The sequence below is a fragment of the Aotus nancymaae genome, unplaced genomic scaffold (assembly GCF_030222135.1).
Source record: "Aotus nancymaae isolate 86718 unplaced genomic scaffold, 86718_ANA_hifiasm-v0.15.2.pri h1tg000094l, whole genome shotgun sequence".
Classification (NCBI taxonomy): domain Eukaryota; kingdom Metazoa; phylum Chordata; class Mammalia; order Primates; family Aotidae; genus Aotus; species Aotus nancymaae.
Window position 1 is genome coordinate 1,140,454 of NW_026988509.1, and position 15,788 is coordinate 1,156,241.

At 51.8% G+C, this 15,788-nt stretch overlaps 1 protein-coding gene across 1 annotated transcript in view; it reads left to right on the forward strand.

Moving 5' to 3' along the window:
• The window catches only part of LOC135271863 (ephrin type-B receptor 4-like), a 39,450-nt gene that overhangs the window by 12,699 nt on the left and 10,963 nt on the right, over positions 1-15,788 (forward strand). The window contains 5 exon segments of the mRNA XM_064369882.1: positions 11,227-11,358; positions 12,376-12,772; positions 14,985-15,140; positions 15,401-15,652; positions 15,750-15,783. Of these exon segments, the coding sequence (XP_064225952.1) occupies positions 11,335-11,358; positions 12,376-12,772; positions 14,985-15,140; positions 15,401-15,652; positions 15,750-15,783 (863 nt within the window). The 5' untranslated portion in view covers positions 11,227-11,334.

A 15,788-nucleotide genomic window follows, 5' to 3' on the forward strand; every position in this document is an offset into this window, starting at 1 on the left:
ACTGTCAACCTCAAATATTTGAATCAACTGAGATGAATGTGAACATTCTTTAGAAATTGAACGGCAGCCTGGGCGCATGGCTCATGCTCATAATCCCAGCACTTTGGGAGGCTGAGGCAGGCGGATCACTTGAGGTCAGGAGTTTGAGACCAACCTGGCCAACATGGCGAAACCCCGTCTCTATTAAAAATATAAAAATTAGCCAGGCATGGTGACATACCTGTATTCCCAGCTACTCAGGAGGCTGAGGCATGAGAATCACTTGAACCCCGGGTGGCAGAGGTTAGAGTGAGCCAAGATTGCACCACTGCACTCCAGCCTGGGCAACAGAGTGAGACTCTGTCAGAAAAAAAAAAAAAAAATGAAAGGCAATGTACAAATAATGTCAGCTTCACTTGGCTCTACAAAGTTCCTTCCCGACAGAATCTTTCATTTATTCGTGAAGTATTTTGAATGCCTATGATGTGCCATGAACCACATTAGGCCACGTTGCTGTGATTATCAGAACAAACACAACCCTGCCCTCATAGTGCTTGTGCAGCAGTGGAGGAGAAGCACATTAAATAACTACACAATTATTTTTGTGATCCTGTGACACAATCACTTTTCTTCGGTGTTCTTCCTTCCTCTAACACCATGTGACCGCCTTCGAAGCAGTTTGGGAGGAAGGAGAGAGAGGCCTCACTTCCCCGCCCACCCCAGTGGGAGAGCTTCCTCCTCTGTAGCAGGCAGGAGTCCTTTAGCACTGACGTGTAGAATGTCTAGTCCATGATGATAATAAAAAGTGCATGTTGTGAAAGGAAAAATATTTTGTGCCCCCAAAATCACTAAGCTAAATGGAAAAGTCAAGCTGGAAATTGCTCAGGGCTAATCTGTCTCCCATTCTAGTCAAAGTCACCTTTCCACTCACTGAGATATATGCTCTGATTGCCTCCTTTGGAAAGGCTACTCAGAAACGCAAAAAAACATCATTCTCAGCAAACTGACACAAGAACAGAAAATCAAACACCACATGTTCTCACTCATAGGCGGGTGTTGAACAATGAGAACACGTGGACACAGGGAGGGGAGCATCACACACTGGGGTCTGTTGGGGGGAAATAGGGGAGGGACAGTAGGGGAGTGGGGAGTTGGGGAGAGATAGCATGGGGAGAAATGCCAGATGTAGGTGATGGGGAGGAAGGCAGCAAATCACACTGCCACGTGTGCACCTATGCAACAATCTTGCATGTTCTTCACGTGTACCCCAAAACCTAAAATGCAATTAAAAAAAGAAGAATGCAACCATTTGTCTCTTTATGACCTGGAAGCCCCCTCCCCACTTCGAGTTGTCCCTCCTTTCCAGACAGAATGACTGTTCATCTTACATACGCTGATTGATGTCTCATGTCTCCCTAAAATGTACAAAACCACACTGTGCTCTGATCTCGTTGGGCACATGTCGTCAGGACTTCCTGAGGCTGTGTCACAGGTGCGTGTCCTCAACCTTGGCAAAGTAAACTTTCTAAATTAACTGAGATGTATCTCAGATCTTCGGGGTTCACAACGGGCTTTAGTCGATTTTATCATCGTCTGTAAACTCTCCTGAATTTATTCCAGAATGGACCATGCCCACGTGTGCACAGACCTCCCAACCATTCTCTCTAGGCTGGGTCCGAAGTTTCTCATCTCCATTAGGACAGTGTCCCTTTGTGGTGGACAAACTGCCAGTGTTGGAAAATCCCGAGTCCACTCCAGTCCTAACCTTCTGACAGAAAATGTCTGCTGGGTCCTGGCTGTCTTTGAAAGGGGTCCGTGTCAAATTTAGAAGGCAAAGCCTTTCAGTTATTGAGAGGCTCGCACCCTATCAACCCACTTAAGCATTTCAGCAGAGGTAGGCCCCTGGCTTCTTATCCCTGTCAAGTAAAATAAGAAGTATTAATGCTTCTAAATCCAACTAAACTTAGGCAACATGTAGGCTGTAACCCCTGTGGTTGATAGATGGCCAAGGATGTCATATTGGTTTGGTAAGGCCACCGTAACACAGGGTGTAACACAGAAAATGCTACACACTGGGCGGCTTAAATGACAGAAATCCATTATTTCACAATTCTGGAGACGGAAAGTCTGAGCCAAGGTGTGAGCAGGTTGGTCTCCTCTGAACCTGCCAAGATGCTTGTCTTCTCTGTGTCTTCACAGTCTCTTCTCTGTATGTGTCCTTGTTCGAATTTTCTCTTATAAGGATGCTGGTCAGGTTGGATTAGGGCCCCCTCTACTGACCTCATAGCTTAATTGCCTAGTTAAAGGCCCCATTTCAAAGTACAGTCACATCCCCCATTCTGAGGTGCTGCGGGTTAGGATTTTAAACATGTACATGGGGGGTGGGTCACAGTTCAGCCCATTACAGTTGTTCATGTCCTGATCTCCAAAACCAATGAATTTGTCACCTTCCGTGACAAAAGGACTCTGCAGATCTAAGGAAAGGTCTTGAGATGAGCAGAGTATCCTGGATTATTCGGGTAGCACAATGTCATCACAGAGTCCTTCCAGGAGAGGCAGGAGGGCCAGAGACAGAGAAAGAGGGGTGATAACAGAGCAGGGGCCGGAGAAGACAGGCGAGAGAGGCCGACTGACCTGGAGATACTACTCCGCTGGCTTTCAGAGCGAGGGACAGGCCATGAGCCAAGTGATACCCATGACCTCCAGAAAGTAGAAAAGTCAAGGAAGTTGATCCTTCTCTGGAACTTCCAGAAGAAACCGGTCCTGCTGGTGCCTTGATTTTAGCCCCATGAGCCTTGTGACCTCCAGAACGCTGAGACAGTCAGTTTGTGTTGTTTTAAGATGTCAGGCTTATGGTAAGTTCTTATAGCAGCGATAAGAAAAATGAATACAGTCTCCCCTTCTGGAAATATTTTGGAAGTTGTGAAAATCAGAGAATATTCAGAATAATGAGAAACTAAATAAAAATTGGAGATCAAGGGAAAATGCCGAAGGAAATGAGGGAGAGAAGGACAGAAAGAGAAATTAAGAAATATGAGCAGAGAGAATGATAAGGCATTCTGCAAGTGCCTTCTTCCCTGTAAAGGATGTATGCTGGCCTGGGAAGACTGTGTGACATTAGAGAATTTAAAATGCAAAGCATATATAATTTGACAACATCAGTTGTGGACCCTGAGCCTCTAGGAAAAGAGTCTAGCAATCCATTCAACAAATATTTCCAGCAGTCATCTGACTGCTCCCATGTGTCAAAGCCCTTTCCCCTTCCCCCTATTCCCCCACTATGGAAAGATCATATGAGGCCAGGGTCAGCCAGATCTGGAGATGGCCCAGTGTGCGTTCCAAGCAGCCACTGACATGGGCAGAACTTAGTTCTAAGACTGTCCAGGTGAATAATTTGGGCATCGTCAGTAGGAGAGACAACAATAGCTACTTTTTATAGCCGAGCACTTCAGAGACTGACCACATAAATGGACAATGGCCAGAGCACCTGGAAGAGTAGAACTCCCACCCACCCACTGCAGCAACCAGCCCAGGAGGCCAAGCCATCTTCTACAGGAACCAGCCCAGGAGGCCAAGCCGCCATCTACAGGAGCCAGCCCGGGAGGCCAAGCCACCATCTGCAGGAACCAGCCCAGGAGGCCAAGCCACCATCTACAGGAACCAGCCCGGGAGGCCAAGCCTCCATCTACAGGTGCCAGCCCGGGAGGCCAAGCCACCATCTGCAGGAACCAGCCCGGGAGGCCAAGTCACCATCTGCAGGAACCAGCCCGGGAGGCCAAGCCACCATCTGCAGGAACCAGCCCGGGAGGCCAAGCCACCATCTACAGGAACCAGCCCGGGAGGCCAAGCCACCATCTACAGGAACCAGCCCGGGAGGCCAAGTCACCATCTACAGGAACCAGCCCGGGAGGCCAAGTCACCATCTACAGGAACCAGCCCGGGAGGCCAAGTCACCATCTACAGGAAGCAGCCCAGGAGGCCAAGTCACCATCTACAGGAAGCAGCCCAGGAGGCCAAGTCACCGTCTACAGGAACTAGCCCGGGAGGCCAAGCTGTCATCTATGGGAGCCAGCTCAGGAGGCCTGCATGCTCCATGCCAGACTCGTAGGAATTCAGATTGCTTTCTCCAGAAATAATGTGGGAAATTAAACATTACATTCTGTAACAATCAGACACAAATGTCCAGGACTTGATTAATAACTGACAGTTTCCTGGTTTTCGTCCTTGCTTCCAATCTAGGACCAACCAGAGAAAGCCCAGGATGTCCCCTAGCCGATCCCATGGGATGCCCACTTCTCACCAGCCTCCTCCGGCTTCCCCAGGCCCACAGCCTCTGCCAGGCACCCGAAGCCTCCCCTTTTCCACAATGAAGCTTCCCTATTCCTCGCCTGCCTGAGAGTCTATCAGGATGCGAGTGGTGGCCATGAACCCCCTTCCTAGAGCAGCTCTGAATAAACAGCCTTTGTTCTCATCTGGGTGGTCTTCGTTTACTTCCACCCACTGAGGAAAACACTTAGGAGACACTCAGAGGTGCCCCTGCAGTGATAACTTACATGACAGGTGCCTGGCGGAAGCTAGAGGACCTCTCTGGCACCTGAACTCTGCTCCTTGTCATCTAACATTTGGGTCTCCGAGAAGCTTGATGAAATTGTTCTTCCAAAGCCTGCGACTAGCCAAGTTTGGGAAAGATTGAGCTAGAGTTTAGAAAACAAAGCTGTAATCTGGGAGCCAGAAAAATCAATTGTTGAATGCCGGAACTGAAGGATTAAACCGGGGAAAACCACAGACCGCTCCCACAGACCCACTCCGCAGAGGTATTTCTTTCCAGCAATGGATATGCTTCAGAATGTCCCCAGGCTTCCTGAGAGTTCCTCCAGGGTCTCATCTCAGGCTGCCCAACACACTCCAGGCCTCCAGCACTAGCCCCTCCTGGTTCTCAGGACCCCCAAGGCCACAACCCCCCGGGCTGAGCACACACGACACCACCAGTCTGTGCTTGGGTCTGACTGACTCTGGACCCCACACCTGACCACAGGCCTGGCCTCAGAGCGCTGTGCAGCTGCATGGGAGCCGAGACCCCCATCCATACCCCAGGACCCAGTTTCCCATCTTGGACCCTGACTGCCTCCATGGGGCACCCCCACACCCCATAAAAGATGACATAGGCCTTCCAAACTTCAGAGCCCAGATCAAATGCCCCACCCCTGGGAGATTAGGGCTTTGTCCTCACTCTTGTCTTGGGGTCACTTTCCTGAGCCCTGCTTCTTGTCCCCGCATTAATGGGATCTTGGGATGACAAACAATGGGAACTCCCTCTCCCACCACTATCCCTAAAGACCACCACCCCACAGTCCGATGTGGTGACACCCCCAATGGTCCTCTTATTGAACTTGGAGCAAGCAGCTTTTAATCAATTCCACAAACACTACCCCTACTCTATGGCGCCCTCCTATGGAGGAGAATGCCACTGCGAGGCCCTGGGTTTCCATGCAAGGAACAAAAATATTTAAAGCCTGAAAACCTCCCCTCAAGCTCCACAAAACCAAGAACACAACTTCAAGGAAACTCAGCCGTAGCAGCTGCCACCCCATCTCTTCTGGCACCCACTTGTTGGCTGGGGCGGAGCCTGAAGGGGGTGAGGACATACTGGAGAAAAAGTCACAACAGGGAAAAAAAAAAAAACAGGCAAGACAAGGAAGACTTATCGGAAAGCTAAAAGCGTGTTGGCAGAAACCCGCCTCGGGGTAGGACAAAGAGCCATATGATTATAGCCAACAAGCACCTCGCTCAAGAAGTGGCCGGGCGTGGGAGACCAGGGTTCCTCGGGTCTCCCCCGACGTGGCCCCACATCAGTGACGATGCTGATCAGCCTGCAAAGTCAGTGATGGGGCTAGGAGGAGCGTGCTGCGCGGGAGAAAAGCCACAGCTGAATAGACACAGCCAGAGCATGTGGGACCTGGGCACGGGAGGCGCGTGGTGCAGTTGGCCTGACAGCAGCAGGTTCCTGACGCTCTCTTCTGAGTGTGGGCCCTGCAGCCAAGCCCGTGTCTCAGATGCATGCCGTGAAGAGGCTGAGGAGCAGGCGAACTTGCACTCGTGTCCACACCCAGCTTCCTCATGGAGACCCCAGCACCAGACACAGTGCTGCCAGGTTGACAACCCAGGGCCACAGTCTCCTGTGTGACAAGACAGGCCAACCAGGATGCCCCATGCCTCCAGGCCCCACAGAACAGGATCCAAGCAAAAGCAACCAGAATGTCCACAAATAGGGGTGAGGACATTTGAAGACAAAACTCTCCTTCCTTACCAAATTGCCAACTGCAGGAATCGTGTGCACGTAGAGCACTGGAGTTCATCTTTCCCACAGCAGGGAAGGGCCGGCCAGAGGGCGGCGGAGCTGAGAGAGGGCGGGAGGCTGACTCCTGGCAGGTGTTGAGAACCTGACCCCACTGGTGCTGAGGAAACTCACTGAACTAGTGCTGAGAGTCAGGAAGGACACTTTTGTTCCTGATCTGACATATTTGGTCTTCTATCACCAGTCCTAGCTAGAAGAGAGGGAAATTTGCCAGTCTCCCATCTAAGCTTAGGACATATATTGAGCACAGCCCCCCCGACTCCCACCGACCCCTTTCTGCAGATCTCATGTGAAACAATGAACCTGGGGGGCAGCAGTGAGAGCGTCCTCACAAGAGCTGGTGCTATGCCAGATGGGCAGGGACACCGGGAGGGAGGGAAGGTGCAGCCCCAAACGGGGCATATCAGGTGCCTCTGGCAGCCTAATGGTGCCAAGACAGCCAGAGAAGCAGAAACACCAGAATGCCGTTTCCCTCCAGAGGGACTGAAGCCTCAGAAGCAGGAAAACCAGCCCTTTATCCCAGGCTCCTCACTCCAGACAACAGGACACGTGTGCTCTGAGACGCCACCCTCAGAAATCCAGGTGTCCAGAAGTACAACCAAACATTGCTGGACACAGCCTGCTTGGGACTCTGTAAGGGATTTCTTGGGCCCAGGTGGAGCTATAGGACTGCTATGGGCTGAACTGTGTCTCCCAAAACTCCACCTGCTGAAGCCCTAACTCCTCCTGTGACTTCATTAGAGACCACGCCTATCACTAAGTGATTAAGATTAACTGAGGTCATGAGGGTAAGCCCTGACCCAATAGGGCTGGTGTCCTTATAAAAGACGGGGAGATGCCAGAGCGCTCTCTCTCCCTCTCTATCATGTGAGGACACAGGAAGAAGACCGCAGTCCACCTGGCAGGAAGAGAGCCCTCACCAGAACCAAACCCAGACGAAACCTTGATCTTGGACTGTTCCAGCCTCCAGGACTGTGAGAAAATAAATATCAGGTGTTTAAGCGACCAGCCTATCGGGTTCCGTCATGGCAACCTGAACAGACTATAGAGTGCATGAAGAGGATCTCTGGGTAGATATCTCCCAGGGTGATGCCCTCCTGGTCCTCAGATCGTCTGGACCTGAGGGAACACATCAGTAACCTGAACTCTATATACTAAAAGAGGAGGGGCTGCTGCGCCTGCCGCTGGCTGCCTGTCAGCCAGCCCAGCATCTGATGGGAGCAGCATGGAAGGTCAGGTCTCTGCTACGTGACACCTGCGGATTTGCAAGGTGAATTTTATGGCCAGGAGCCCATCTTCCCTCACTGAGGAAGTCAGGGCTGCTGACACCAACCCTGAAGAAAATCGTCAGGCGATGCCCTGGCTCAGGACCCACTTTGTCAACTGGACCATGGTGTGGGGACATCAAGTGGGCAGAGTGAAGAGGGCCTTCCGATTCCAAATGCCCAGGGGTGTCCGAGGCTGGGCTGCAGCCGGGAACCTTCCTTGGACAGCCAGTCAGCAGGTGAGCCGCCCGGGAGAAGTTCACAGAAAGCAAACTGACCCCGCTCGAGCTCCAGGAAGGTGGAGGCTGTGTCTGGCTTGGTTCACTGTTTTCATCCTGCACTTGCTCAGGAGGCTGGCTGGGCTGATGGCGGCTTCCCTGAGCAGGGGAAACTCCAGGCCCTTGGACAGTTCCCAGCTGCCTTCCTGCCGTCGCCATCACCGTGGCTGGGGTCCAGGCATTAATGATGGGGACACTCCATGTGTTCACACACAGAGGTCATCTGTCCTGGGCACTCCGTGTGGGTCCCCATCTGATAGCTCTCTTCTGGGTTCTTAGGATGAAGGCCGATTCTCTCCTCTTCTAGGCGATTCCTTTGCAGGAAAGCCATCCTATCAGGGAGAGGGGCTGAGCACCAAACAGAATTCATCAGGGGCTGCGGGTGCTGGCGGCCTCGCTGGCTGTATAACCATAAATCCCAAGGGCCCACCCACCCACCAGTGACCCTCCGTATTTCTAGAATCCATTTGCTCTCCCTTCCCCTGAAGATGGTTTCACAACTTCTCACTGCTCAACATCCCGCGTCCTCCTTTCTCCTCACTCAGCAACCACGGCATCACCTCTTACTTTGCTGAGAGTGCACAGGCAATGATCTTCTACTGCCACCACCTCCGCAGGATGCCCTGCACCTGGGCCCACCGAGCCCCTGCCCGCTCTGTGGCCGCTGGTGAAAGCCCCTCACTCCTTTCTCAAGCAGCCCCTCCAACTCTTGTTAACTCAAGGACTGTGCACCTATAATTACCTCCTCCCCCTTGGACATCATCAGTTCCCCCCACCTGCTGACACCACCCCAATTATTACCATAGACACACAGCATGTTCTAACATCTGTGTGTCTAACCCTTCTAGACCATGTCGCCCCCAGCTGCTGCATCCTCCATGGTGGCTTGCTGCTGGACCCTTCACGGGCCCTCCTCTCACCGTCCACCAACCCACCCCTGATATGAATGAGAGCCAAATGCTCAGATCGTTAAATGCCTATTTCCAGCCCCAACGTCTTCCCTGAAATCCAAACTCAGATATCCCAATGCCTACTTAGATGTCTAGTAGGTGTCTCAAATTTACACTTTTAAATTTGTGCTCTCAAAACAACACTCTTTTTTTAATAAAACTTTATTTTTTTAAATTTTTTTATATATATTTTATTGTATTTTAGGTTTTGGGGTGCATGTGAAGAACATGCAAGATTGTTGCATAGGTACACACATGGCAGTGTGATTTGCTACCTTCCTCCCCATCACCTATATCTGGCATTTCTCCCCATATTATCCCTCCCCAACTCCCCACCCCTCACTGTCCCTCCCCTAGATCCCCCCACAGACCCCAGTTTGTGATGCTCCCCTCTGTGTCCATGTGTTCTCATTGTTCAACACCCGCATATGAGTGAGAATATGCGGTGTTTGATTTTGTGTTCTTGTGTCAGTTTGCTGAGAATGATGGTTTCCAGGTTCATCCATGTCCCTACAAAGGATGTGAACTCATCGTTTTTGATGGCTGCATAATATTCCATGGTGTATATGTGCCACATTTTCCCTATCCAGTCTATCATCGATGGGCATTTGGGTTGGTTCCAGGTCTTTGCTATTGTAAACAGTGCCGCTATGAACATACGTATGCATGTGTCCTTATAATAGAACGATTTATAATCCTTTATGTATACACCCAGTAATGGGATTGCTGGGTCAAATGGAATTTCTATTTCTAGGTCCTTGAGGAATCACCACACTGTCTTCCACAATGTTTGAACTAATTTACACTCCCACCAACAGTGTAAAAGTGTTCCTATTTCTCCACATTCTCTCCAGCATCTGTTGTCTCCAGATTTTTTAATGATCGCCATTCTAACTGGCGTGAGATGGTATCTCCATGTAGTTTTGATTTGCATTTCTCTAATAATCAGTGATGATGAGCATTTTTTCATGTTTGTTGGCCTCATATATGTCTTCTTTTCAAAACAACACTCTTACCAAATACCTTAAGCTTGTTCGCTCAGCCAACCCCATTTCAGCAGATGACACGTATATTTCCCCATTGTCTCAAAGCAAAACCCGAGGAATCTTTATAAACTGCTCTCTTTCCCATACATGCTGGAATTCTTGCTTGAATTCAGCAGCAAATCACACTTGCTCTTCCTTCGTGGATTCCGGACCCACAACCCCCTCCCCCAGCCTGCAGCTGAACAGGCCAGTGGGTAGGTGGTCACCTCTCTGAGCCCCCCACCGTGAACACCACAGATCCCAGAGCAGACGGACGATAAAAGATACGCAGCAGCAAGAACCACTCCCATCCAGCTGCCTTGCTCAGGATGCAGGGCCACAGAAACTGGAATAGCGCACCCCAGATCACGAGAGTAACTAGAAGACACAGGATTTGAACCTGGGAAGTCTGACTGTCAACCACTACACTAAAGTGCAGGCAAGGGCGGGACATGGAGAGGGTTCAGAACATAGAGAATTACCCAGCTCATCTGCAAAACTCTTATTCTCCAGACGGAAAGAGTCAGGGGTACCCAAATCCCCTTCCCTCCCCCGGCACAGCCCCACGTCCTGGCGGCCACACATGGTTGCTGGCCATACGGGGTTGTGACAGGAGGGAACAAGGCATACAATGGCTGTACTTGAGCAAACACCAGGCCCCTCTTCTGGACTGCAGGGTTCTCCTAATGCAGCCTCGCCCATGGGAGAAGAAGCTTAAGAGGACCCCACCTGAACAGACACAGATCCCAACACAGATTCTAATATGCAGCGGCAGCTGAGAACCACCACAGCTACAGACAAAGAGCTTCACATTCTGACTGTAGCTGAGGCTAATTGTCAGCATGGTAAAGGGACACAGTTACAGAGGCCCATGTGATCACCAAAACTTCTGTGAGAAACTTTAAAAATACTGGTTTCTGAAATACCTAATGTTGATGACGGGGTAATGGATGCAGCAAACCACCATGGCACGTGTATACCTATGTAACAAAGCTGCACATTCTGCACATGTATCCCAGAACTTAAAGTATAATAAAATATATAGAGAGATAGATAGATTTCGAGGCCTGTTTGAATCAGAGCATCTCACGTAGCATCTGGGATTCTCTACTCTCAGAAGTTCCCCATAGGATTCTATTGGTGCAGAGAGTAGATCTGAGGGAGGAGGTGACTGGGGCCTGGTGGGAGGGCCAGCTTCCGGGATGATCCCCGGGGATTCCCACCACCAAACACCCACACCCCTGGGGAGCCCCCTCCACAGTGAATATGCCTGGCCTGTGTACCACTTGGATCTTACAAAAATAATAATGTGTGAATTATGCGATCAGGTTGTAAAAGGACACTGCAGCTTTCCTCTCTGTCTCTGGATTGCAGGCTCTGACACCTCGTCGTGGGGAAACTCGGCAACCCTGTGCAGAAGCCCCCACAGTGAGGCACCAAGGCCAGGTGCCAACAGCAAGTATCGACCCGCCAGACACATGCATGCCCCACCGTGGAGGCCTTCAGGTGTCTATACCCCTCCCTGACATCTGGATGGCAACTCCAAGTGACAGCCACCCAGCCAAGCCCTCCTGAATTCCTGACTCACAAAATGGGCTGGAGTGCAAAGGCGCGATCTCGGCCCACCTTAGTAGCTGGGATTACAGGCATGCGCCACCGTGCCCAGCTAATTTTTTGAATTTTTAGTAGAGACATGGTTTCACCAGGATGGTCTCGATCTCTTCACCTCGTGATCCACCTGCCTCAGCCTCCCAAAGTGCTGGGATTACAGGCGTGGGCCTCTTACCCAGGCTGGAGTGCAGTGTCTCAATCTTGGCTCACTGCAACCTCCACCTCCCTTCCTCTTTCAAGCAGTTCTCTGCCCCAGCCCCGCTGAGATTACAGGTGCACACCACCATGCCCCGCTAATTCTTTTTTGTATTTTTAGTAGAGGTGGGGTTTCACTATCTTGGCCAGATTGGTCTTGAACTCCTGACCTCATGTGATCCACCCGCCTTGGCCTCCCAAAGTGCTGGGATTACAGGTGTGAGCCACCATGCCCTGCCTGTTTATTTTTATTTTATATCTATATTTTTTAAATGGGGTCTTGCTATGTTGCCCAGGCTGGTATCGAACTCCTGGGCTCAAGCGATTCTCCTGCCTCGGCCTCCCAAAGTGCTAGGGTTACAGGCCTGAGGCACCAAGCCCGGCCTCAGGATACTTTATAACTTCCCTAGGATTCATTTATTTCTGTCTCCTTGACTCTGAGATCAAAGCCTGGCATGGCGTCAGTGTCAGTAAATGTTTGTAGAACAAGTGACTGAAAAGGGCAGGGGGCAGGCTGGAGGTTGGGCACATTGCAGGAGCTTTGCAAGGATGAATGGACAGTGTGGGGGCCTGCAGAAAGTGTGTCCTGGGGAAGGTGGGGGAAGGTTCTGGAACAGGAATGGAGGAGGTCAGGGAGGGTGAGCTGGGAAGCACATGACAGTCTGCTGGGTCCTCAGGGAGTGGGACAGCAGCGGTGTGTCTCCCCCACCCTGGCAGGTGGACACGGTGGCCACCGAGCATCTCACCCGGAAGCGCCCTGGGGCCGAGGCCACCGGGAAGGTGAATGTGAAGATGCTGCGCCTGGGACAGCTCAGCAAGGCCGGCTTCTACCTGGCCTTCCGGGACCAGGGCGCCTGCATGGCCCTGCTGTCACTGCACCTCTTCTACAAGAAGTGTGCCCAGCTGACTGTGAACCTGACCCGCTTCCCGGAGACTGTGCCACGGGAGCTGGTTGTGCCCGTGGCCGGGAGCTGCGTGGTGGACGCCGTCCCCACTCCTGGCCCCAGTCCCAGCCTCTACTGCTGTGAGGACGGCCAGTGGGCCGAGCAGCCGGTCACGGGCTGCAGCTGTGCTCCAGGGTTCGAGGCCGCTGAGGGGAACACCAAGTGCCGAGGTGAGAGCTGGAGCTTCCCTCGAGAATGCTGCTCATCCAGGGCAGGGGAGAGTCCTGAACAAACGCCATGAACTCCACTCTTGGGCCCACGTTTGTTTGTTTGTTTGTTTGTTTTTGAAGACCATGTCTTGCTCTGTCACCCAGGCTGAAATTCAATGGCATAGTCTAGGCTCACTGCACCCTCCGCCTCTCGGGTTCAAGCAATTCTCCTGCCTCAGCCTCTCAAGCAGCTGGGATTACAGGCACCCACACCATGCCCGGCTAATTTTGTATTTTTAGTAGAGACAGGGTTTCACCATGTTGGCCAGGCTGGTCTCAAACCCCTGACCTCGTGATCCACCAGCCTCGGCCTCCTAAAGTGGTAGATTACAGGCATAAGCCACCACGCCTAGCCCAGACCCATTTCTTAAGTTTCCATTTTATTTATTTAGTTTTTGAGATGGAGCCTCCCTCTGTCACCTAGGCTGGAGTACAGTGGAGCGATCTTGGCTCACTGCAACCAGGTTCAAGCGATTCTCCTGCCTCAGCCTCCAGAGTAGCTGAGATTACAGGTACACACCACCACGCCCAGCTAGTTTTGTATTTTTAGTAGAGACTGGGTTCACCATGTTAAGCAGGCTAGTCTCGAACTCCTGACCTCAGGATCTGCCCGACTCAGCCTCCCAAAGTGGGATTACAGGCGTGAGCCGACACCCGGCCAAGTTTCCGTTTTAAATGCTCTTCCCTCTCCTGAGGTTACTGGAGGGTGGATCTGTTTTCTGGGCTCTTTCTCATTTCCAGACTTCTCTGGAAGCCTGGCCAACTTCCCTGCTTGCCGACCATGGGAGGCTGGCCTGGGCTGCAGGACTGTCCTGTGGGGGGACTTTGTTGGTGTCTGGACAAAGCCATCAAGTTCTCCCCACTTGTTCATTGTGAGTCTCCTCTAATTTGCTGATACTGAATACTCACGTAGCCTTCCCTCTAGACAAGGGCTTCTTATCCTCTGGTTTTCTAGGGAATCTGTGAGCTTTGGTGGAAGAAAAAAAAATGATTTTTTTTTTTTTGAGACAGAGTCTTGCTCTGTCGCCCAGGCTAGCGTGCAGTGAGTGGCACAATCTCAGGTCACTGCAGCCTCTGCCTCCCAGGTTCAAGTGATTCTCCTGCCTCAACCTCCCGAATGGCTGGGATTACAGGAGTGCATTACCATGCCCAGCTAATTTTGTATTTTTAGTAGAGATGAGGTTTCACCATGTTGTCCAGGTAGAACTCCTGACCTCAAGTGATCTGCCCACCTCAGCCTCCTCCTTAGGAAAAAAAAAATCACAGGTATTTACAGCCCATTCCAAGTGCCTCGAGAATCTCAAAACATTGTTTTTGCTCATGATGACTTCAGTACTACAGAGGTTAGGAGACCTGCTGCTACATCTTAATAAAGAAACACAAATGTTGTAGCCCACGCTTTTTTCTTCATGTTTCAGTCATTGCATTTCAGCTTAATTGGTTTCCCTGGTATTGCTATGTATTTTGTGGTGTGCGTTTGAAGTCATAATTTGGAGTAGAGGTCTTTCTGTGGGCTTCACCAGACTGCCAATATCAGGGTCATAAAAGGTTAGGACCGCTTCTCTGGGGAGAGAGTCTCCTTTCTCCCCTTAAGAGGTGAGGTTTTGAGATCTTTCTTCTGTTTTCCCACCTTAGCACTTCATCAGCCTTAAAAGCAGCTGGATTTTTTTTTTTTTTTTTTAAGAGCTGTGGTCTCACTCTGTCACCAAGGTTGGTCTTTTTTTTTTTTTTTTTTTAAGAAATGGGATCTCACTCTGTTGCCCAGGCTGAAGTGCAGTGGTGCCATCTCTGCTCACTGTAACTCCGCTTCCCGGTTCAAACAATTTTCCTGTCTCAGCCACCCAGGTAGCTGGTACTACCAGTGCCCACCACCACACCAGCTAATTTTTTGTATTAGTAGGGACGGGGTTTCACCATGTTAGCCAGGACGGTCTCGATCTCCTGACCTTGTGATCCACCCACCTTGGCCTCCCAAAGTGCTGAGATTACAGGTGTGAGCCACTGCACCTGACCCATGCCCAGGCTGGTCTTGAACCCCTTGGCTCAAGTGATCCTCCAGCCTCAGCCTCCCAAAGTGCTGGCATTACAGGCTTGTGCCACCAGGCCCACCGTGCAGATGGATGTTTTTGTGCATACCGTTGATGAATGCTTTCTTTCTCTCTCGCTCTCTCAGCCTGTGCCCAGGGCACCTTCAAGCCCCTGTCTGGAGAAGGGTCCTGCCAGCCATGCCCAGCCAACAGCCATTCTAACACCATCGGATCAGCTGTCTGCCAGTGCCGCATTGGGTACTTCCGGGCACGCACAGACCCCCGGGGTGTGCCCTGCACCAGTAAGTGACCAGCACCCAGGTGCAGTTCATTGGGGAGGGACCAGAGACCCTTGAGGTGGACCCCGACATGGCCCCCGCCCTCCCTGGACTTCCTCCCTTTGCCTCTGGCATGCTGCACCCTAGCTCCAAGGTGAAGCCTGCTGTCTCCAAGGCAAGAGGCCAGCATGGCTGCTGGCCCCTCCACTGCCCTCTCCCCACCGCTGTGGAGTAGGTCGGCCTCTGCCTGACCACCCCCACCACCCCACCCCCGTCTCCTGCAGCCCCTCCCTCAGCTCCACGGAGCGTGGTTTCCCACCTGAACGGCTCCTCCCTGCACCTGGAATGCGTGCCCTGCGGGGGAGACCTGAACTTCGATCCCGGTCCCCGGGACCTGGTGGAGCCCTGGGTGATGGTTCGAGGCCTGCGTCCTGACTTCACCTATGCCTTTGAGGTCACTGCGTTGAACGGGGTGTCCTCCTTAGACACGGGGCCCATCCCATTTGAGCCTGTCAATGTCACTACGGACCGAGAGGGTGAGACTTAGGGGCTGGGGCAGCTGGTGGTCCGGCAGGAGGGATGTCACTGAGAGCCTGAAGGGGAGAGGCAGGGGCCATGAAATGGGGTTCCCAGGAAGTGTGAGCGGTCAAGGCTTTGGGGGCAAGGGGTGGG